The following is a 25,684-nucleotide window of genomic DNA, read 5'->3' on the forward strand; positions in this document are numbered from 1 at the left end:
AATCGCGAATTTCAACCGGTTATTTTAAAGATACTTCGTTTATTCATAGGACCATTTTCCATTCACATTGTAACCATTACCATGGGACATAGTACGCATTACCATGCGACGTAGTAAACATTACTATGTGACATGTTAAGCACTACCGTGGGACATAGTGAGGATTACTACGGAGGGACAGTTGAAAACCCTTTTACTATGTTGCCATAGTAATCTCTCTTATAGCCATGGTAATGTTTACTATTCAATTCTCTCCGCATAATAAATATATTAATTTTTTGACAAAAGCAAAATTACAACTTTTTTTTGACAAAACAGCGACATAGGACCATTTTCCATTCACATTGTAACCATTACCATGGGACATAGTAAGTATTACTATGGAACATAGTACGCATTACCGTGCGACATAGTAAACATTACTATGTGACGTGTTAAGCACTACCGTGGGACATAGTGAGGATTACTACGGAGGGGACAGTTGAAAACCCTTTTACTATGTTGCCATAGTAATCTCTCTTATAGCCATGGTAATGTTTACTATTCAATTCTCTCCGCATAATAAATATATTAATTTTTTGACAAAAGCAAAATTACAACTTTTTTTTGACAAAACAGCGACATAGGACCATTTTCCATTCACATTGTAACCATTACCATGGGACATAGTAAGTATTACTATGGAACATAGTACGCATTACCATGCGACATAGTAAACATTACTATGTGACATGTTAAGCACTATCGTGGGACATAGTAAGGATTACTACGGAGGGACAGTTGACCCTTTTACTATGTTGCCATAGTAATCTCTCTTATAGCCATGGTAATGTTTACTATTCAATTCTCTCCGCATAATAAATATATTAATTTTTTGACAAAAGCAAAATTACAACTTTTTTTGACAAAACAGCGACGATTTCGAAGTTTCTGGTAAATGAAAGATTGTTTCGAGCGCGAATGGTTGAAGAAGAAAATTAAATGAATATTTTTTGTTGGAAATTCTGTCAACTACAAAACAAGCTTAACGCACTAGATTCGAAGTATGAAAAGTGAAACGCATTTTCAAGTAATATCGTCGATATCCACCGAAAAATGTCTTTCACAGACAGCACATTTCTCCCAAAAAAGGGTCCCCTGACATTTCTCCCCAACCCTTTTCTACACATATCTTCTTACCGAAAAAACCAACAATTTTCCTCTTCACTCTCTTCACATCTTCACGTGTTCATAAAAAAAATCCAGCCACTTGAGCTCCATTGAATCGATCCCCTGAATAATTTCCACCTCCCCCAATCCTGAGGATCTCGAATTTCCCCAAGACATCCCGAAACAATAAAAACCCCTCAAGCCAGATAAAAGAAAAACGAAAAAGAAATGAAATTGATCGACATCTGTAGTTCATTTGAACACGTGCCTGCTCACGTATTATTATTTTATCCACAATTCAACAAAAGGAGGATGGAGCGCACGAGCGTCGGCTCACTACAGTTCACGCACCGAGGGTACACGAAGTGGAACGCTCTCTGTTCACCCGGTTCACGGAGGTCAGACGAGGTGATCCCGGCCTCCCTTCCCCTCCTTATTTCACAAATACATCTACGACTCATTGTGTGTGTTTGGTTGAGAAGAGGTTCGCTATATATCCCAACTGAGTGAGGGCATGTAGACCGGAAGTAACGTCACACCCGCGTGGCTCTGAATGCGCATACCGGATGTGTGGCATCGGCTCCCCATCAAGAGTGCCATCAACATCGCATTCACGATTCTACACAGATTGCCATAGCATTGCCTGACACAGACGTTATTTTTCCTCATCATCGTGTTCTCATTTTTTTTACTTTTTATTGGATTAATCTTGATGAATGAAAGGGTTTTGATTATTTGGAGAAATACATATTCGCAGGGTTTGGGTAGAGAAATTCTTTGAATTCCTTGGTGTCCGAGGGGTGGCGTGAAGGGGAAGGGGGGGGGGAGTGATGAATGGCTTGTAAAAAATAATCTTTCGATACTTTTCTGTAAGATTACTGATTTCCGATATATGAGGATAACAATTAATTCTATCATCGAAGAATGATGAATTACGACATTGATACTAATAATGAATTACGCAATTGATGATAATAATCATCATATTCGCAAAATAATTTTTTAAATTTTTTCTCCATTTTTGTTACAATACTTGAGAGGAAAAATAATCTCACAGTTCATACAAGAATTTGCAACAAATTTCGTTAAAAATGAAAAATGATAATCTCGCATTAATGGAACATATTTCTGACATACAATCGCAGTTTCTCCAATTTTTTGTTAAAAAAAAATACTTGGAGTTTTTTTCTTAGCACCTGGTCCATTCATAAACTGCACTTGAATGGAGATAACAATTACAAGGTACTCGGTACTGTTGAGCAGGAAACAGACTGTTGAAAAGTCCATAAAAACTTTCGAGATTGTATTTATTTTTCCCCACAAATTCTTCAATTGAAAACTGTTTTATTACATTTGAATCGTCCCCAACCTCAGCAACAGGTGGACTCCACCTAAATCAACACACCCCTGATTTGTCCAAACACCTGCATGAAAAAGTCATAAAACCTCGGGTGAAAAGGTTTTTTGTACGAGAAGAGGAAAATGAAATGAGTCCGAAAATTTTCGATAGATTATTCATCGGAAAATGCCTCGACATTTTTTTCACACAGAATTGTTACAAAGATGTATTGAAAAGATAATCTAGAAGCGAATCCCTTTATTCATGTAGTTGAGCGCAAAACAGCTGAAAAAAAACATCCACGAGGATATTTTTTGATAAAACTATTGGTTCTATAGACAACTATACAAAACTTTATTAATGGAGTGACCCAGTTAAGCGTCTTTGTAGCCCTTTGACCCACTCATTCCCAAGATATTCACACAATTTCCAAAAATGAAATTCCCATCTTGTTGCATCCCCTCAATATTAAAACTCAACTAGTGGATCGGGCTGTTGGTCGCTCGCTACGCTCGCTCCGATTGCGGGTGGGTTGGTAGCGGATGTATTCATGTGGGTCTGACCCGTCGGACGGGTCGCACCAACAACTTCCCGATATTATTATTCCTCCCATTTTGACTAAAAGAATCCTTTTCAACTCTCAATACTCTGTTTATTTATTCATGAGAACCCCTTGTCTGAGCGATTTTCAACCTTTTCTCCAGGGAATTTTGGAAAAACCACTGGAAAAATCACTGGAGTTTCAGAAAATCCTAGATAAATCACTGGAGTGATTGACTCTAGTGATATCCTGATGTTGACAATGCCAGTCACATCATTTATACAGGAGAAATACTTATCTTAGCCATTTTCAAACATTTCTCCAGGAAAATTTGGAAGAACTACTGGAGCGAATCACTCCAAACTCTAATCAGGTCCAAGTTACATGAAGACGTATCGATTGGGGAAAAAAAAGTTAAATGGGACCATTCGTTCCCGAGAAATTGTTGACCAAAACTTTGACCACATACGTACAAAGTAACACACATACACACACACACACACACCCACAGACATTTTGTTAAAAAATATCGAGGAACATTAGAAATACCTTAAAACGTGGAGATATCATGGAAAATCGATTTTTCATTTTCGGGGGCATTACAATAACTTCCCTGCCCGGGAAGTTAATAAAATTTGTCTCCGAAATGAAAAGAAATTGTTCTTCCAAGATATCCCCACGTGCATCGCAAACCATTCCCCTCCCAAGGACTAGAAACTCCAGCGACAAGAAGAAAAAACTGAGAAAAATCCCAGAACAGGTGAACTTCTTATCTAAACCTAAAGATTCAATCGTCACTAAAAGAAAAAAAAACGATAGAACATTGTGTGAAAGCGAGACCATATAACTCTCGAGTCTGTTAACAATATACGAGTGGAATAAACGCTGGTCAAACATTGGTCGCAATCCTCAAACACTGTCGGTATCCTTTGATCCGGGAGAACCCCACCCTCACCGCTCCGTTAGTCTCCAAGTGTTCCGTCCTGTTCTCTCCAATGGGCACTTCATGATTCTTTTTCGATTTTTATCTCAAGTTTATGATGCTAATGGGACATTTTTCATTCAGAAACATTGGGGAAAAACTTTATTAATTAATCACTAATTTTCAACAGTTGCATGAGGTCAACATCCCAGCTATGGAAAGATAAATGGGCCCAACGCGGTCCAAGCATGGCCGCCGGGTTCGGATTTGGTCGAAGCCTGGTTTGATAATATCGGGTCAGGTCTGGGCGCGTATCTCGGCCAAGCGTCGGTTGCCGGTCCTCCGCCAGGCTCAATTAATCGTACTCAATTACATGAATCTGATGTGGATGATTGAAATAGTATATTTCGTAACGAGTGCAAAATAGTATATTTCGTAACGAGTGCAAAAAAGTGTTTTTTGACGAGTGGGAGGTTTATATAATCCCACGAGCTAAAAAGCATTTTTTCACGAGTTACGAACAATATTTTTCATCACAATGTGGCGGAAATTGGACTTTTAGGCACGCGGAGTATGCCGAAAAGTTCGCTTTTCGTCACAGCGTGATGAAACAGTGATTTTTGGCGAGTGGGAGGTTTATATCACGAGCCGAAGGCGAGTGATATAATCCCACGAGCTAAAAAACATTTTTTCACGAGTTACGAACTAGTATATTTCGTAACGAGTGCAAAAAAGTGTTTTTTGGCAAGTGGGAGGTTTATATCACGAGCCGAAGGCGAGTGATATAATCCCACGAGCTAAAAAACATTTTTTTACGAGTTACGAACAATATTTTTCATCACAATGTGGCGGAAATTGGATTTTTAGGCACGCGGAGCGTGCCGAAAAGTTCACTTTTCGTCACAGCGTGATGAAAAATATTTTTCATCACGATGTGGCGGAAATTGGACTTTTAGGCACGCGGAGCATGCCGAAAAGTTCACTTTTCGTCACAGCGTTTTCTTTGTGCAAGGAAAACTTATTTTTCTCTCACCGCAGCGATTCTACGAAAAGCGACAGATTTGCAATTAGTTGTCAATAATCTAAGCCATTGACTATTCCCCTGCTCTAACAAATGTGCAAATGGGGGAATCGAAGGAAACCTGAGTGGAGCCCCTGTTGTATTTTGTCTTGTTCTCAGCGGTTGGCCCGAAAATGTATTGTCAAAGAAAAAATTGTCCGTGCATAGCTCATAATATCATTATATTTATCGTGTACATACATTTAGTTTTACCAAAGGATTGGCTCGTCTCTCCATTTCACGTGTATATATTCGGCACATTTTCGTTACGTTCGTGTGAGCTCGGTTCGGTTTCCACGAACTACGATCTACCGGTGTTTCCATTCATAAAAGGCCCTCGTCCGGATCGAACGAGTTCCTTTGTTCGTTTCTGACTACGCAATCAGATGTTTTGTCTGACTATTTTTACGGTTTTTCTCGTCGTTAGTTGTATTGAGATTGGTTGAATTATCCTATCTGATATGATCAAATTAAAAAATGCCTAAAGACTATTCTTTAAGAAATGAAAAATTCCGTAAAGATAATTTATGGCACGCCGTGCAATAAGTCGAGTTTATCGCACGCTGCGCTTCGCTCGCTTCGCTCGGTAGAATCGCGGATTCTGGGCCCTATGACATAAAATAGTATAGACCACTCGGGCATAAACTTCACACTCGTCGAAAACGAAATTTGTGCCCTTGTACTCTAATGTACTATTCTGAAGTGGAACATGTTCTTTCGAAAATGTTTAAATCATATCATTATTTTCTTTTATTTTTCTTTCTTCATTCGTAATTTTTTGGATTGATATGCGACATGATTAATTTGTGATTGCAATGTCAATGCAGTCACCAGAGGGCATCGGCACTCCATCCGTAATAATGTGACTGACGACTCGATGAGATACCACGAAACAATGCACCCTCCCCCTCTACACACACGCAAATATGGGTGCGAACCTCAAATGGGACATTCCACTGATTCTCGGTATACGTCGGTTTGTAAGTCGTACAAGTTTTTCAGAGGATTTTTTTTTACGTTTTATGTGTATGTACTTCTTCCTTATCAGTATGGAGAGAGGTTAAGTGTTCTCGTAGACATCTGAATGAGAGACTTATCTGGACACTTTGTTATGAATCATGGATTTTCTCTTCTGCAAATACAAAAAGTCATTTTTTCTGCAAATGAAATGGGGAAAAACGTTCAATTATCTCCGCAATGATAGGTACGAAACATCATCAGAAACCCATTTTTATAGAGAATTTACTGTGGCGGCCCAGCACCCGAACGTGTAAGAATTTTCCAGTAATAAAATGCGTCTTTCTCATTATTCAGACGTAGAATCGCCAAAAAATTAATTCTTTGTAAACCTCCATATTATTTGCGTAGAAAAACAAGCAGTATGACGGAAGCTATTTGACAGATCACTCATGACTGTTACTTTTTGTGTAAATTTTCAAGATTCCTATTTTGACACTAAAAAATTGAGCTTGGGTCGAACAGATTATAGTTTTCTGTTTCCATCATAATTTAATTGAGAGTAAAAACAGGGAAGAAAGCTGTATCAAAATTTAGAAATAAGTCACAATTAGTATTATGCGTTGGCGTACTCATACTTGTTCGGCTACTCCTATCTTGACGGTAATTTTCTGAAACAAAGTTCTTCGAACATTTTTTTGTAGAATTAACATCTATCGAGATAATAATTAAAAATCAGGCCCGGTCGCGCGCTTCGCGCGCTCCCTCTTTAGGGTATGACCGGTAGGTGTTGGTGGAATTGGATGTGACCCATTACGGGTCGCACCAATAACTTCCCGACCATTTGTTTTTTCTTTCATTAATTTTTTTATTATGTATTTATTCAATCTTTTTCTCACATTTCTCCGAGGAAATACCCATAGAAGACAAGAAAATCTGTGCGCGTGCTCGCACTCACACACACTCCCATGCACACACATCGCCGTATTTCGCATCGAGAAAAGATGTAATTTATCAGAAAAGTAAAATTGTTTCTTGAATGTATATCGATTTCGAAAAAAGCTAGTGAACTGCTGATTAAATGTCTTCCAGTATTCCATGATTTGTGCGTTATATCAAGATTCATCGTTTCTAACAAAAAAAACTTGAAATCGCATCGTTATGCACGGAGAAATGGTCTCGTTTACAAAAAAACGCTAATTTTCGACTTTTTTCCAAATGTTTTTTGGAAAAAACTGGAGAAACGCTGAGACGATCGTCTCCATAATCTAATCAGGTTCAAGTCACATGAAAATACAGCGATTAAAAAAAAAAAAGTCAAATCGCATCGTTTGTTCAGGAGGAATCGTGGCACAAAATTTTTGTCACAGACGTACACACACACATACACACATCCACACATACAGACATGTACCTGAAAAGGGTCAGAAGTGGTTCCAAAGGTCATGAAACGTGGAGAAATGCTTAAATTTCCACATTCGATTTTCGGGGTCATTACAATAACTTCCTCCCTTCGGGTCGGGAAGTTAAAAATTGAAAGAGGAAATACAATTTTCAGTGTAAATAATCACGTTTTTGTTTGCAGATCCGAGGCAGTGGTCAGAGACAGCAGTGGCTCACTGGCTCCACTGGGCAATAAGGGAATTCTCGCTGGAGGGTGTGGCGATGCAGCCCTGGCAACAACTGACTGGTAAACAGATCTGTGCTATGGGAAAAGAGTCCTTCCTGGCACGTGCGCCAGCCTTCATGGGTGACATCCTATGGGAGCACTTAGAGCTGCTCCAAAAAGGTACGTCATCGGTGAGACAAAAGTGAGACATTTTCTTCTAAACCCCGGTCCCACTCGAATCAAATCGCATCGTTTTTTTCTCACAGTAAATGGAAAAAAAAAATAATCATCTTGGACCAAGTAATTGTTCACTGGAACTCTAGAAAATATATTTTCAACAACAATGGCGTCACATTGCGGATTAAAATCACAGTAGCCTCCTGTAGTCTCTCCACCGTTCATAAATCGTGTTTGTTCCACCGATCGGATCGTAAGATACCACCTGGGGACCCTGGACACCCACCGGAAACGATCAATCCAAGCGATTCCATAGCGATGAAAGACCACCACTCTAACTACTGCTTTACTCCACCCACTGGCTGATATTTTTCACCGCGAAACTCAAACCGTGGATTAGAATAATCGAGAAAAATGAATGAAAGAGGAAAAAATGAGCATCCTGCTCGTCTTCGGACACATCCTGTTCAATTTTTTTGTCTCCTAGGGGGTAGAATGGGCCCTATCGTATTTCGGAAAATCGCGAATGGCACAGGTATCTCCACGATCCTGAAAATGGGAGGATCTTCACTGAATCTCGAGGTTTTTTTTTTCATTTGGGGGAATGGATATGTAAAAAGAGGCCTCCGGATGTCCTGTACCTCCAGAATTTATAGCCACCATTATTAAAGCCACTTAAATGATTTTTTGGAGCTCTTAATGTTCTTTTAGAGGTTTCTTCATTTTTTTTGTGGGAATAATAAAGTGTATCGAGAGGTGTAATGACGTGTAGTTGCGGTTGTAATTAGAGTGAATAGCGATTCGTCATTTGCGACCGTTAAAAACATCGTAATATTGGAAAAACTGTATTTTTGCCAAAACATAATTAGGAAAATCATCGGCCCATTTTTTTCATAATCATCTAGAGATCCTAAGAGTTTGAAAGAATTCATAAATCTTAGTTTTCCGTAGAGTTTTGTCTGAACTATCTTTGCAATAAAATTAATATATGGAAAATATGAGAAATTTCCTATAATCATTTATTATTTATATGAATATAGGATTTTGTTCATCATTTTCTGAAGTATTTTTTTCTAGGAAGAAAATTGGTAATAAAAAAATGATTACTTTTTTAAGGATTAATAAAATTTTCTGTTCAAGTTTTTACGAGTTAATTCCTCATAAAGTGGTCTTCGTGATTTAATTTTTCTTACGTAACGAATTTCATGAGTTTTCCCAATGCTCATTAATGTATTTCCTATTTCCCAAAACAGAGAAAAAAAGAGAAAAAATGGGCAAATGGTAAACCACCGGATTTAATGTTACACGAAAATCAAGTTAGCGTGGTGGTAATCGCTTTTGATTTCTCTAATGCGAACGGAAATTGGGAAACTGGGAATTCTTGCAGAATGAAGAGGAGCTGCAGAGATTGGAGAGACGAAAATAAAGAAACACTTTTGGCCTTCGGGGCATAATGTAGGGGCAGGTGAAACTCACCCTCTTGCTTCATGTGTCGTTTCGCTTTCGATTCGACACTTTTAATCAGTCGAGTGTCTTTCCTGAAATGAACTTATTTCTTAATCCAATTAAATAAAATGATGATTGAGTCATCAAGTAAAAAATGAATTCATTTTTCTTGAAATTAAAATTGAAGAAAAAATAGCAATTGAATTTTGAATTGATAATCTCCACCCGATGTTAACAAACTTCACGTCAAATGTTAATTATTGATCTCGCTCATTCTAAATGGTTATCGATTAATTAATCAATCATGAAATAATTTTAGAACGATAGTTTAGGTTCTAAAATTGTGATATTTTGACAATGCAGAAACTTTTTTTTTTCGTTTTCAGTTGAGGGTCAAACGGTCGCGAGGGTGAAACGATCCTTGAAGACGTATAAGATTGAGGGTCCAATGACCCGTTCTGATTACTCTGCTCTGACTCATTCGACTCATCCGTTTTCTTTTTTTTATATTTTAGCGTGTTTTTTGACTCTTAAAAATTCTGAAAAAATTAGAGTTTCTAATTCGATTGAACTGGAAACTCCAATTTTTTCAGGATTTTATTAACCTTTAATCCTTTTATTAACCGTTGGCGTTGTCCATTTTTTTCTCGGGAAATTTGCTTAGCTAAAAAAAGAAAAGAAACGTCGAACGGACAGAAAAGCGGCGCCGCGCCGACCGTTGTGAGTCCCTATCGACCCCTTAAGCGCCAGTGTTGCTACCTTCACTGCTACACTTGAAATGCGCGCATAGTGGTAAGCGCCAAAGTGGCAACAGTGCGCTCGGTTTACCCCGCGGCGCTGCGTTAACCGTGCGACGGATGAAGGCTGGCGGCCGAGCGCAAGCGATCGAGGGTTAAGACCGTTTGACCCTCAACTTAAATTTTAAAAAAAATTCCTGAACCGTGCTAAATAGTCAACCATGCAATATAGTTTAGAACCGTTTTCTAAATAGAATAGAAAAGTTCCAACAAAAATTGTCTCTTTGTAGGAATTGAGGTTGTTGTGGGAAGGTTCAATTGACGAACAATGCGATTACGTTAATTAATCACAATATATTTACAAGACAATAACGAATATATATAAAAGTAATGGATAGGTCTGATCCGGTAAGCGGTCCGTGACTGTCTAGAGTGAGGTGTATCTCAATTCGCAGAGCAGTAGAATTCTGTAAACGGCAGAAATCTGAAATATACGCGTGACACAATAGGTTTTTTTTTTTTTTTTTGGTTTATGAACGGAAAAATGCTCTTTACGCACTCACACACTCCAGACGAGTGGTGTCTGAAGTGTAGTGTCTCGACTCGGTCAGGTCTGGATGGTAGCGTGTGTGTGTGTGAGAGAGAGAGAGAGCGCATGGGTTTCGTTCACCCGTCGATCATCTTTTTCTCAGGGACCGTGTTCAATGCGTGATTGCGTACGTGAGCAACTACTGCACACTCATCCTTGCTATATGTTCGAAAACATAAATGCCGATTTTGATGCAAACAAAAAATAACAAGAAATCGTCTTTTCCCATCTTGTCATGCTGCAGAAGATGAAGTAGAGAAGGCATCTCTCGAGAATATGCCGGCGAATCTCTACGAGAGCGTGTGTGTCCCCGACCTGGAGAACTTCCTGGGCTATCAGGGAGCCAACAATTCAGTGACGACACCGGAGCACAAAAGCCCAGCAACCCCAGCGAGCTCGACTACCTCAGCCTCATCAGGGCCCCGAAACCCACCGCAGCCGCAGCCGCAGCCACCGTCAGCCCTCCAGCAAACTCTCACGAGTGTTCCAGCCCTACCTCCGAGGACCTTCGACGGTAAGTCCCCCTTTCAATCCTTTATCTCTGTTTAACGAATATTATTTATCTCTCATCAGCCTCAAAAATAAATCTCTGAATACCCAAAAATGGGAAATGAATACACCATCTCATGTTTATGTCTGTCGAAAGAAATACACAAAGCGGAGGGGAACAGGGAAAAGTGGAGGTATGGAGATGTTGGGACAAAAGGACATTTTTATTTCAATTCCCTCGATTGCAATACAAACGAAAGCATTGCGACGTGGCAAAAAGGAGTTTCTCATTGTTACGTCAGGTTATAGATAGGATCTCCAACGAAACTAAAGGCTGAGACGCGAGTTACATTAGATGCAAAAAATTACTAAATTTACCGAAAAATTACATTTCTTAAATTTTACAACTCAAATTAATCACTTTTAATTGTTATTTCATTTTAATTGAGGAGGTTTTTCAGATAATTTCGAGGACTTACATTGCTTCAGTCATATGTCACTTGATGAATCAGCAAAGATGCCATTGATGATTGCTATAATTTTTTCTTATTTAATTTGCGAAATAGAAATCATGCGAATGAAGTGTTGATCATTTTTTTCGCTGCCAATTTTATTTTCTGACTAAAAAGATTCCATGGGGGTTTTTCGAAAGTCCCTGATTGTCGGGATATTCTTCGCACCAAAAAATCCGTTAATTTCCGAAAATGACTTCAGTGAATTTTTTCTGTAACATTTTTTCGTTAATATGCATTTCTCCCTCAGCACGCTCCCCTAAAGCGTGTTTATCAGCTGTCGTTCTTGCCGCCTGACTCTCCTCACCCTCACTAAGACTCCTGCAACATCTTGAGCTTTCTTTTTTTCTTCAATTTTTTCCTGAGGTAATACGGAAGTCACAAGTGAAATTAGGCACCCATGATTTTTTTACACTTAAAAAATACTGAAAAAATTGTCATAACTCTTTGGAATAAATGTTTGAATGAATACACAAGTCAAGACGAGACATGAATCACCATTCTCTTATCTTGCCTCGTAATTGCGAGAGGGTTGACTTGTCCTGTCATCGAGACGAGTATTTTGAAAAAAAAATTCTGAAATCGGTTAAGTAGTTTTTGAGATATTGAGAAACAACGAAATGTAAACTAGACCGATCGGGCTGAAACAGCGTGCCAAAGTCGAGCTCAATAATAACTATAATGAGTCAAAATTTCAGATTTTGATCTACAAATTTCATCGTATTTATGTTGAATTTTCGAAAAATTAATTACCAAAACATGATTTTTTTTTTTTTTTTATATTCCGGCTCTTTCTGCCCTCTGATTGGCTAATCGGCGCTATCCAACCCTATGCATGCGGCTGTGGATTCTGCACTGCACCGCATTCGCACTCCTATAGAACATAGGAGTAGCATGGGAAACCACAGAAAACCCATGCCGGTACAGGCGGTCACTATATTAGCGACCTCCCGCTCGCCGGAGCCACCGGTTGAAAAACTCGGTTCCACGGAAAAAAAAACGACTTTAAAACCGTAAAAACATCATTTCTTAAAGTTTTGAAACATTCTAGACCATTTGCAATCAAAATTAGAAAATCGAAAAATCTGTCTAAAACAAGGCTTCCATTCAGAAGCAAAAACTCGAAGAAACTTGAAAACTACACGTGATATTTCCCTCTAACAATGAATTCTGCCGAGATTTATCAATGAACAAATGTGGTAGTGAATTTTCGCGTTACGAAGGCGAGTCGGTCTACCGTGGGTAACGATTATCCACGGCGAAGAGCATGATACTTACGTCATATGTCATATAGAACGTATGAGTTTGACCGTGGATACAAAGGGGGAAAGCATTCAAAATGAATATAAACACGTTATGAGTATGTAGCTAGGGAGGTGTGCACATACAAACATGTAACTGCAACGCGCGCACGCTCGGTGCCAGACAATGGAGATGATCCGTTGATCCTTGCGTGCATAGAGTTTTTTTAAAATGAAATTGTTGATGTCATTCTGACTAAACTTTATGTTCATTCTTAACTCTCTGGCGAGGAATTACAACAGATTCATTAACTTGATTCAAGTACATAATTGTGATTTGTTTTTTTTCCTTCTTGCGTTATTCCATTAGTCTTTTCATTGTGAATTGGTAATATGAATAAAATAAAAAATTATATTGGGAATTAACGATTGCTGAATAAATGAGAACTCGTAACTTTTATGAATATCGTTGAAGGAAAGGGTCATATGTTGCGTGAAAAACTTGATAAAGAAAAAAATTTCGTAATATTTCATAAATTATTATGATGTTTAAAACTGTATCATTACAGTTAAATTAAAAGAAGATCAATTTGGAATTCAATGGAATAATTTCATTCGAGGGCAGAAAGAATTCTGAACAAAGAGAACCGAATTTATCACCACTTGTTGCTCGCGTGGGTGTTCAGATAGCCTTACGACTGTATAATACTCATTATTTCCAGCTACAATTAATCTGAAACCAGTGGAGAAACCGTTACTCATTCACTATTCCCTCGATAAAATTCCATCCTAACAATTCTCAAAAACCGGTAATTATTTCAAAAACTGGCTGCATCTAATTACATCAGAGAATATTTTTCGTAGCTCATTAAATTTCCCCCAAATGTCTCGATAAATTTCGCTAAATCAAGTTTACGCCCTCCTCCCTCCCCCGATAATCGAATTCAATTGGAAAATAATTTCCAATCACACATAAATGTCCTAATAACCTCTTCATCACGTATCAACCACCTACCCGGTCACGTACATTATTATCCACCTGGTGGGGGTACCCAGACACTGCTCCAAAAATGGGTATCATGACGCCAGTCTTCCTTATACAGTAATCATGTATGAAAAAAAAAAAAAAACGAAAAATAATAATTAAACGTGTCCTCGCTTCTGATCTGTACTCAAAACATTCATGAAACCTCTCTCCAAAAATCCCATGTCCAGAATTTTGATATACTGCTGGAGGTCATTCCAAGCCTTTCCCTAGTGCCCTAGTGCCAAGCCTTTCCTTAGTTTAATAGTACAGAAAATTTCAGATATATTCGTAAATGCTCGGCAAGGAGTGCTGGGAACATAGGTCGAAGCCACTACACTAAGAGAAAAATCGACGTAATATCACAAAAATCATTTCTTGAGCGAAAAACATCACATACATATTTGATCAATTTATGGTAGGTTTCAGACAAGAAATCAGTTCTCTTCGGACTAAGGACGAAGTTACTAAATGAAAAGATGATGTCTTTTTCGAAATGAGATAATATTCCTTAAAAGACAAGACTAGTTTGACAGAAGGAAAAGAAGATATTGCTCCCCTTTGAACTCGATTGACAACGTAAACGGCGGTTATATATTTTTAATATCTGGGGGTTTTCCTCTGCGTAAACTCTCTATTCATTCAATATGAAAGTCTCTGATTCATGATTGACAGAATCGAAGGTTTTAATATTTTTAGTCATTCTCTCATCTTCTGCCACGAAAGAACTGATTTCTTGTGGCAAGAAATTCTTATTTTATCATGAAATGATCACGTTCAAGTCATGAATACTTCACTGAAATCTCACATTGTCTGACACATTATCCGGAATTCTTATCCTAAAAAATTCATCCTCAAGAGATGAGATATTTGGCGCAAGAAATTAGTTTTGTGATATTATGACGATATTTCTCTCAGTGTAGTTATTTTGTAACCTTTACCGAAATGATGAAGTTCAGAAAAAAAATTTACTGTTTTTCAATAAAATGTCTCATGAAAGATTACTCTGATGTTTTCTTCCGAAGCCTTTTTGAGATATCTACAAAATATTTTTCCTCATCTTATTTTCCACCTTTTCCTCTCGAAAACGTTATGACTAGAACATTCATAAACCCTCGAAGGCTATTCTTAGTCTATCAGCAACCTCCTCCTAGCTTGATAAACTCACAGGCTCTGGATATTTTTATAACGTTTTTAAATAAAGTGGTAAAATTAAATAGTTTGGAAAATATTATTTCACGAATAATTCGAAAAATTATAGGTTTAGATGAAAATATCAGAGGACGTGTTTCGTAGAAAATTATATTCTTCCCAAATTCATCCGACTTCGAATATGTGCTGCTCTGCACCTCGAAGACTCATTAAACCTCACGCCCAAAATTTTGATAAACCCCCGAAGGTTATTCCTAGCCTCCCCCTAAACAAGGATCGTGGCACGTGGATATAGCACTCGCTAACGTATTTATTATCCTGAACCCCTCGTCACAAGTTTCGTGTCCCAAAGCATCTGCTCAACCTCGTCGCAACAACTTCCTCCAAGCCCCCACCTAGTTTCTTGTTCTGTTCTGTTCTGGACTGTGAAGAAAGAAAAAACTTTTTTCCTTCACGAATGTCTCCTCCCACTGTACCCCATTAGAAAAATCCAAGTGAGCATTACAATCAGAAGAAGCTCATCCAGTTCAGTAAAATTGGGGTGAGGTTTCTTCAACATTGATGATTGCATCTTAGGGTGGAGCACTCGAGGACATTATAAAGATATATAAAAGCTATATCTACCCCCTGGTAGTGTCTAGAAGCATTGGAGGGGTGAGCTACAGTACCCCACCCCTATTTTGTAAGGGGGGCCTGATCCCTCCGCGGCTTCCGGTTGTAATTGGAGACTCTCGACTCATGCGATCCCCACCAGCATAAGGTGGTGAGCAAGATGTGGATGTGAGCATGGCGTTTTTCGAGGATGTGGTAAAGTACTTGGGATGAGTTCAAAACAAACAAATTTGTCGATTTTTTTGGAGAGATCGTTGAGATCTCGATTGAGATTTTTTTGTACGAAAAATTGTCAATCGATGGGGGAAGTGGTTCCGAACAACATATCAAAATGTTTAAAAAATGTTCGAACGGCATATTATTCAAATTAATTAAAAACCATCGGTTTTTCAACGGTTAGCGCCAAAAACATTGGGAACTTCACACACAGAAAACGCTGTGCAGAATTGTCATTGAAAAATCAAATATTCCATTGATTTTCTGTTCAAATGATCTGGAAATCAATAAAATACTTGATTTTTCAGCACCTCCCAGCATGTTTTTTAAATACTTTATTTCAGTTGAATTATTCTGTGAATATTCATAAAAATCAGGAAAATTCAGGGAAAAATTGAAAACTCATGTCAGGTCGTTTCTGAATATTCATGTTCTACTGAAAATTAAATAAATTTGTTAAATTTTCATCTCACTCCCACTGAAAACTCATGAATTTCCATAAATTCTACTTTAAGCTTGAAATTTCATAACCATTTTTTCCCTAAATTCGATTCAATGTCATTCTCATGAGATTTACTATATCTTGTATGAAATCTCAAAAAAATTCTAACACTACTTCTAAATCCACAAGTCTCAAAAATATCTACGGAATAATAAATTTCCCCATAGTGAATCACAAAAAATGCGCAATAGCAGTAGCTACTGCGCATGTGCCGTTGCATTTTACTGTTCCACTCGTTTTATTTGTCGAGAAGAGAGAGAGCTGAGGTTTTCTCGATGTTTTCACGAGCGGAGGAGGGATATACCGCCAGTGTATGCGAGTATGAATGAAGGGAACGGATGAATACAACCTGTGCCAAAAAAAAGAGAAAAGAAAGATAGAGAAATCCCTCGTTTCCCTTCTCCTTCGTTCCATTCATCTCGAGCGTCGTATCCCCTACCCGTAATCCACAGGGGCCTTACTCAACGGAAGCGAATGTCATTTTAACGATATACCGGAGTTTCTTGAGGTTTCAATAAATTATTGATCCGTAGACATCATATTTTGCAGGATTTATCAGTAAAAAACTCCAAAACAAGATCCAAATAAAAAAAAAATTCTTCCATATTCAATCCATTTACAATTGTAATAAGAATATCTTTCAAACCAAAAAAAACTTAGTATTTTTATTTTCATCCTTAAACTTTGGAAAATATTTTTATTTCATAAAAGATTACAATTAAAATAATAAAACAACAAATTTTCATTAAGCGTTAAAAATGGATTTTCCAATATATATTTTCAAAGAAAATGAAAAAAATTCCATCCAAAACTCCAAACTGCATCTTGACCACATTCATCCCCTCCCCTTTTCAAAAATTAGGTAAAACCTTTCTTAAAAAAAGAAGAAGTTCAATATTTGTATGGGGTCAATAATACCCCGGGTTATTCCACCAATTCTAAAACCCCAGGACAATGCATTTTGCGCAGGTACAACTAAACAACCGTCAGCGGGTGGAAATAATACAACTACCATAACAATTCAAGTGCAATAAAGACAGGCCATGGCCATCTCTCTCGAAAAATTTTCGTGAAAGAGAGAAAATGGAGGGTTAGTACGTATATTTTAAGGAGGAGCATTGCTCCATTGTGCCCCCAAAAAAGCGTAAGTCCTATTTGGTCCCCCCCCCCTCGCCCCTTCCCTTCGCACCCCTCCCCTCTCTCTTGCAGACGAGACCCAGGGGAAAGGGAAAAGAAGTGAGAGGAGGTGAGGACTTCCGGTCCCCTCTGTATCACGTGCGAGCCACCGTGTGTGCCTGGGACTCCCCTACGTCTCCTCGGCTCACCCTGCATCCGGTCGCCCCCTTCACTACTCAAGAGACAGACGAGGAGAGAAAATAAATATAACCGAGAAATCGACGGGACAGGATAGCCTCCCAAGTATAAGATGGAAAAATAAATGCCACACTGAATTGTTTCGGACGGTTTCGCTTTACCCTGTTATTAATATCGGTGTTCCGACTGTTTTGACCCGGTTGAGTGTTGACGATGTGGGTGTCCCTCCGGTATTCTAAGGTCAGATAAAAGTAATGGAATTAGATAATGTGGAGGGGGCAAGTGGATCCGACCTTAAAACGATGTTTCGGGGGGGTTTGGGCTCCGAGGATTTTTAATTGTAGTGACAGTATCTAGGAGAGGAGGCAAGAAAGCATCTTCATTGCTGATGAATTTCTTCCTTTTGTTGAAGTAAATTGGTCTATTGGTGGAGATGATCTGCTTGACTAAGTTTTCCTCCGTTTTTTATCGTGATTTGTGAGACATTTCATAAGACATCACGAGACAAAACTTTGGAGAGGTGATCTCGGTCTCAATAAACATGGACATCTTTGCTCTCGTCTCAGATAAAAGTAATGGAATTAGATAATGTGAAGGGGGCAAGTGGATCCGACCTCAAAACGATGTTTCGGGGGGGTTTGGGCTCCGAGGATTTTTAATTGTAGTGACAGTATCTAGGAGAGGAGGCAAGAAAGCATCTTCATTGCTGATGAATTTCTTCCTTTTGTTGAAGTAAATTGGTCTATTGGTGGAGATGATCTGCTTGACTAAGTTTTCCTCCGTTTTTTATCGTGATTTGTGAGACATTTCATAAGACATCACGAGACAAAACTTTGGAGAGGTGATCTCGGTCTCAATAAACATGGAAATCTTTGCTCTCGTCTCAGTCTCAAAATACGCAATATCGACTCCTCTCGTGATGACTTCGCGTCGATTTATTTCATCTCGGTTTCCAGTTTTTTGCGTTTTTTATATGTAGAAAACCGAGACGAGACAAACCGAGACAAAAGCCGAGATTTTATATTAAAAAGCACGAAAAGCTTGAGACAGAGATGAGATAAATTGACTCGGAGTCATCACGAGAGCAGTCGATACTGCGTATTTCGAGACTGAGACAAGAGCAATGATTTCCATGTTCATTGGGAACCAGATCATCTCTCCAAAGTTTTGTCTCGTAAAGTGTCTCGCGGCATCACTAAAATTAGCTTCTACCTTGACTCGTTTTCCCTTGCCCTATGCCTGCCATGTGAAGTATCCCGAGTGGAAATTCTGTTCAGGTCTCGATCAGAAACTGATCAAGTCCGATCCGAAATTCTGATCAGGCATGTTACGCCTCTGCCTTAGGTTTTTCCACTAGGGATTTTCTCTCCCTCTTCTCTACGAAAACGTCCGACTGTGAAACAATCAATGCATATTCAAAAGCGGCTATGACACACTAAGAAAGAATAAATTTATTAATGGAATAAAAATACTAACGCTTCTACATCATCAATCTTACGAAAAATAACATGGTATTCCATATCAAATTAACCACTCTTCATTCTTTGATCGTTGACGTCTATCACTACAAGAACTGATAATCGCCATTCATTTTAGTGTCACCCATATTGATATTCATATAAACGAAGAGGTCGTTGTCTTAACATGACATGTGACATTTGAGCGTGAGTTTATTGTGGCGGTAATCGTCAAAAACATTATTTATTATTAGATATCCTATGATGAATGGAACACACTTATTATTTGATAATGCCTGCGACCGACCATCTGTGGAAATATTATTTTTGGTAAAACTACTGTAAAATGACGCAAACCAATGCTCTATGATCGATGTGATAACTGTTCCAGATTTGGCTAGCTCTATTGTCGGCTCTTATCTTGATTTGAACATGAAAAATGAAAGGTTATCCTCGGAATGGGCTAATGGTCATATGTTGTAGTATCATATTATGTATACCTTGAGTGAATCAACGGGGAATTTTCCTTTCTCGTCTCTTTTACTTGATATTTTTTATAAAACTGGGAGACGGGCGCGTATGTTTGCTTGGCCGAGAGGGGGTCATATACACACGAGGACCAGCAGACCGGAAAGCCCAGCCGAAATATTCCCATATTACTATGGGTGTATGTAAGACCGGATGTGGCTGGATACACTTCCCGGCTAAACAATCTGTTAAAACCGAAAAAGGAGGAATCTTCAAGTGGAATATAGAATTCATGATCAACAGGTTTTCGATCTTTCGGTGGTTCAGACTTCACGTTTGAACGGACTTGAGGATAATCGGGCGAGCCTGGCGGGTTAGAAAACAAACAGCCATTTTTTCCTTTTTTTTACGTATTCTTTAAATAATGGAAAAGGCGTGTGCAAAGTTTCAGACGGCTGGGGAGCATAGTTGATTTATTATGAATTTTTGAAAAAGTGGTCATTTAATCCGTGATCTTATGGAAATCACAAAAAAAACTGCAAAACCCAAGGAAAAAATGCAGCCAAAGTCATGAAACTTTAGACACATTTAGAACATGTGATCAATGATTTTTTGAGTGAAAAAGCTTGTCGTCTAGGAGCATTGTTTATTAATAATAGCGAAAAAAGTACTGAAAAATGAAATTTCTGCGCGCGCACTCCGAACGAGCAGCAACGTCCCAAGTACTGATCGGGTGGGGGTAGCGCGGTCAATTTAAACGTCTCTCGAGAGAGAGCGATGAAGCGTTGTGATTGGAGCTCCCTCGCGCCAGTGGTACCAGCTCCTAGTAAAAAAAAACTACCGACGATGTTGCCACTTTTTCGCATGGATTAATATTTTTTCATTTATTAAAAAAAAAACAATCTGAAAACCATTCAACGCGTGGAACAGATACAAATAAATTTGATTAGCTCCAAAAATAATTTTTAACCGGAGATACCCCTAATATTGCCAGAATTTTGAATCCGAATGGGAAAAATTTTTTTGTTCAGCGATTGGTTTTCTGCAGGAAAACAATAGAAACCCTTCCGCCTCACCTCCTACATTTCCTCCTCGCCCGATTATCCTTAATTGAAAAAAGATTTTTTTCCTTGTGAACTGCAACATTTTCGAGTTCTTATTTTTTTCTTTATGTAGACAAAAAAAAAGTTCTATTGAGAAATTTTTCAGTTTTAAGTGATGAAATGAGAATTTTTCATCCAATTCATTGAAAATTGATGACATGGTGAGAAAAATTTGTATTTATCTGAAATGTGTTGAAAATCAAATTGTCAGCAATTGTGAGATTTTTGTTAGTAAAAAAAATAATATCCAAAAGTTTCTGGTGATTCCATAATCAAACGTTGAATTTATCATCTTGAAAATCTTAGAAAACCCTCGAAAAAACTCTAAAAATTGAGAATCTATATTTTTCATCTTAAAAAAATCGTCGGATTTTCCCACTTTTCAATCTTTCCGCGGTGAAAAACGAATTATCAAACAATTAACAAGTGCTCAATGGCTTGATGTACTTAGTCTTCAATTTGTACACAAAATTTCCATCAGAATCTTCGAATTTCACAATTTTACTCTTTTTTACGAGAAAAAATTGGAAGATTCAAAATCTCCACACTGATAGAAAGGATTATTTATTGTTAACGAATGGATTTGGTCGGAGACGAGGCTCTATTCGGCCCCACCAAATCTTCATTTGTTAATAGTTAACAAATGCACAATTGAGGGGCCTTCTTGACTCGATTTTCACCTCTCAAGTGAATCATTCGTTAACTATCAACAAATATTCATTTGGTCATATTCAACTTCACCATTCGTTAATAGTTAACGAATCTCGTTTGGAATAAATAAATCAGTCTATCCCCGCATTTGATCATGGTTCTCAAAAAATCACAACCGGCCGAAATATTCATCAATTCCCCCACAAATGCCCTTACACCACCATAAAAATAGATCCCCACAACTTCTCCAACTATTCGAACTCCCCTACCCCCCGAAAATATTCGTTAATTACTCCCGCCTCCACCTCGCGAGCAGGTGGTTCCCTCAAAAATCTTGAGGGCGTCGGTCCCCCCCCCCCTCCTCTCCCCCTCGACCCCGTACGAATACAATTAAGAAACCAGTCTTCGCCCTCGTCCTCATCAAAAACAATCACAGTCCTGCGACTCCCATTCGTTTCTCCTCTTTTTTCCTCATTCATCCGCCCCCACCACGACCCTCTTCCATCAGAACCCCCATTCTATTCTCTCCTCTCCTCTCCTCTTCTGTCCTGTTCATCACCGTTTCTCCAGCCACCACGATACGCACATGAAAAAAACTCTTCGGGGCGGCGGCTGTCGGTCGAGGAGCAGTAGTGGGGGATGCGTTAACCACACTAGAGGCAACCCAGAGGGAAGAAGGGAAACGTAGAACTGGTGGCCTTTGAGCGGAAACGCTCAGCGGCATCGTCGCAGTGACACGCGCGCTCACGTCAAGTGGAGTTCCCCCGGAGCGATCAAATTTTTTTTTCGAAACAAAACCTTCATTCGCTGATTGAATCAGACGAAAGCCATTAAAAATATTATCAATTTTTAATGAACTGCTGAATTGCTTGACCATTCAATTAAAATATAAAAATAAATGAACGGAGTGGTTTATAATATAATTCAACAAATTATTTATGTATCTTCATTCGGGCATCTCATGCAGTGAAGAATGTTAATTAATTTGTTATTTAATTTACAATTCAACTGATCTGAGAAAATTCTGCTTCACGTGATTGGATTTTGTGACATGTGGAGTTTAGTGAATAGTTCACTGGATTCGAAATTGGTGGAGTAACGGATGATGACAGTGTCAACTGTGTTATTTATCCGTCATTACTAGTTGAAAATCGCGAACCTCCGGATAGTTGGGAGGCGATACATCTTGAATATTTCCTTTCCCTAATATTTCCTTGGAAACTGAGTTCATTCAGCGGTGCATCCTCGATATTATGGTGTTGAGGCCCGTGGATAATATATATAATAGTGTTTAGTTGAGACAGTGGTGTTGAATGCACGACAAAAGGAATACAAATATAATAAATTTTGGAAAGACGTCACGGCGGGCGTCGTGAGCCTCGAGACGTCGGTGTCCCGTGCTGCGGGCCAGCCGACAGTTACTCAGGGCCTAATTGGTACTTACAGTAGTCAAACAAATTTAATACCTGGTAATCAGAACCCTACGTCCTCCGAGATGGTACTCCAGATGCTTGATACACTGGTAACAGCCCAGGAGCCCTTCTATGGTGATTATCCGGCGTATCAGGAGACTGATACTATCAGTCATCATCAACATATACAGCAGCAACACACGATATCGAGGAGTTCGATTATGAATAGTATTTCTTTAGATGCCACGACGCATACACCAGGTTCGATTATTATTTTTATTTTTTTTTTTCGTCGACTGTTAGCAAATAATTGAAATTTCATGAATTCAGTAGCGAAGCGGTAAACCGGGTTAAGTCGATTTTGACTTTTGGCCAATTCTTGACGAATATCTCGGAATCTAAAAGACATAGCAAAATTTTTCTCATAACATTTTTTATAACCCTCAATTGACTCTACAAAAAAGGTTGTGACAAAAATTTCTCTATCTTTTTTAGATTCCGAGATATTCGTCAAAAACTGGTCAATAGTCAAAATCGACTTAACCCGGTTTACCGCTTCGCTACTGAATTGTTTTCCTGTAATTTTGAGACGAGTGATATTGAGTTTGGTTTGGGGGGGGGGGTCATGAATTTCAGTGAGAATTTCAACTTTCTTGAATAGACGATCAGAACATGAATATTTAGTACCAAAGTTCACCGAATTTTTTATCACGTCTTATTCACTCGAAAAATCTTTCGATTTATTTAAAATAAAAATTTTAATGCACTCACCCAAGTTGATTAATCCGAAATAAATTTTCAATATCTGCGTTGTTTGACTGGACAGACTAGGTTTCTCCTCGGGCATTGGATTCAGTGGATTTATTTACATTGCCCTCTACGTTCAATTTTATTTTTTTAACCTTCCAGTGGATTAATTACTAATTTGATAATAAATGCACGGAAAAAATATACTTGATTATGTTATTCTTGATTTGAGTATAAAATATACCTGAATCAAGTATATTGTGTACTTGAATGGGGGATGGGTATTTCAATTCGAGGATGATTATTTCGTATCAGCCCGGGTTGTACCAAACGCTCTCAAGTGTATAAAGGGCGAAAAACGATGATCACGCATAATGTATGGCTTATGTTTACACCCCCGTTGCCTGACACCCACTTTTTTGACTTTTATATTCTGACCCCAATGTTTTGACCCTAATATTTTGACACTTAGTGCCTGACCCTTATATTACACCCCGAACTGATACAAAACAATCGTCTCCGAATTGAAATACCCATCACCCAATTGAGTAGAAAATATACTTGAATCAAGTATATTTCATGCTTGAATCAGGTTTATGTATATACTTGATTCTGATATCAAATCAGTAGCGAAGCGGTAAACCGGGTTAAGTCGATTTTTACTATTGGCTAGTTTTTGACGAATATCTCGGAATCTACAAGAGATAGAAAGATTTTTGTCATGACCTTTTTTGTAGAGCCAATAGAGCGTTATAAAAAAAGTCATGAGAAAAATTTTGCTATCTCTCTTAGATTCCGAGATATTCAGCAAGAACTGGCTAATAGTCAAAATCGACTTGACCCGGTTTACCGCTTCACTACTGAAATATACTCAATTCAATTTTTTTTTCCGGGTACCATGAGAGCCCGGGTAGTTACTGCAACTAATTATTTTTCAATATCAAAAATGTTAATGTTCCCCCATCAATCCAAAAAAATTGAGGAACTTTTCCAGAACTTAAGAAATCTGATTTTCGGAAAATGGATAAATATCCTTAACTGAAAATCTCAGAATATATTCAGTTTTTCATAAAAATTGGCAATTCGAACCGCCAAATTTTTGGAAATTTCGGGGGAACTGTCATTTGATAAAAAGTCTCAACAGGTTTACCGGAAATTAATTGCGGTCGATTGAAAATTGTCCGTTTATATTTTTACGTTGAAGCTATTTTAGTTGTCAATCGTTTCACAAATACTTTGTATACTTTGTTTTTATAGTATACAATAAAAACAAAGAAATTGAGGAACTTTTCCAGAACTTAAGAAATCTGATTTTCGGAAAATGGATAAATAGCCTTAAGTGAAAATCTCAANAAGTCGATTTTTACTATTGGCTAGTTTTTGACGAATATCTCGGAATCTACAAGAGATAGAAAGATTTTTGTCATGACCTTTTTTGTAGAGCCAATAGAGCGTTATAAAAAAAGTCATGAGAAAAATTTTGCTATCTCTCTTAGATTCCGAGATATTCAGCAAGAACTGGCTAATAGTCAAAATCGACTTGACCCGGTTTACCGCTTCACTACTGAAATATACTCAATTCAATTTTTTTTTCCGGGTACCATGAGAGCCCGGGTAGTTACTGCAACTAATTATTTTTCAATATCAAAAATGTTAATGTTCCCCCATCAATCCAAAAAAATTGAGGAACTTTTCCAGAACTTAAGAAATCTGATTTTCGGAAAATGGATAAATATCCTTAACTGAAAATCTCAAAATATATTCAGTTTTTCATAAAAATTGGCAATTCGAACCGCCAAATTTTTGGAAATTTCGGGGGAACTGTCATTTGATAAAAATTCTCAACAGGTTTACCGGAAATTAATTGCGGTCGATTGAAAATTGTCCGTTTATATTTTTACGTTGAAGCTATTTTAGTTGTCAATCGTTTCACAAATACTTTGTATACTTTGTTTTTATAGTATACAATAAAAACAAAGAAATTGAGGAACTTTTCCAGAACTTAAGAAATCTGATTTTCGGAAAATGGATAAATATCCTTAAGTGAAAATCTCAAAATATATTCAGTTTTTCATAAAAATTGGCAATTCGAACCGCCAAATTTTTGGAAATTTCGGGGGAACTGTCATTTGATAAAAATTCTCAACAGGTTTACCGGAAATTAATTGCGGTCGATTGAAAATTGTCCGTTTATATTTTTACGTTGAAGCTATTTTAGTTGTCAATCGTTTCACAAATACTTTGTATACTTTGTTTTT

The 25,684-nt window shown here is 38.0% G+C and overlaps 1 protein-coding gene across 2 annotated transcripts in view; it reads left to right on the plus strand.

Annotated features, from left to right (window-relative positions):
* Positions 1–25,684, plus strand: part of LOC107044901 (ETS-like protein pointed) — a 143,546-nt gene that overhangs the window by 101,269 nt on the left and 16,593 nt on the right. For both annotated transcript variants that reach the window (XM_015266970.1, XM_015266971.1), the window contains exons 5-6: positions 7,554–7,757; positions 10,771–11,040. In XM_015266970.1, the coding sequence (XP_015122456.1) occupies positions 7,554–7,757; positions 10,771–11,040 (474 nt within the window). The remainder of the gene's footprint in view (positions 1–7,553; positions 7,758–10,770; positions 11,041–25,684) is intronic.

Source organism: Diachasma alloeum, unplaced genomic scaffold, assembly GCF_001412515.2.
Source record: "Diachasma alloeum isolate Michigan unplaced genomic scaffold, Dall2.0 Dall_scaffold_00840, whole genome shotgun sequence".
NCBI classification, from domain to species: Eukaryota; Metazoa; Arthropoda; class Insecta; order Hymenoptera; family Braconidae; genus Diachasma; species Diachasma alloeum.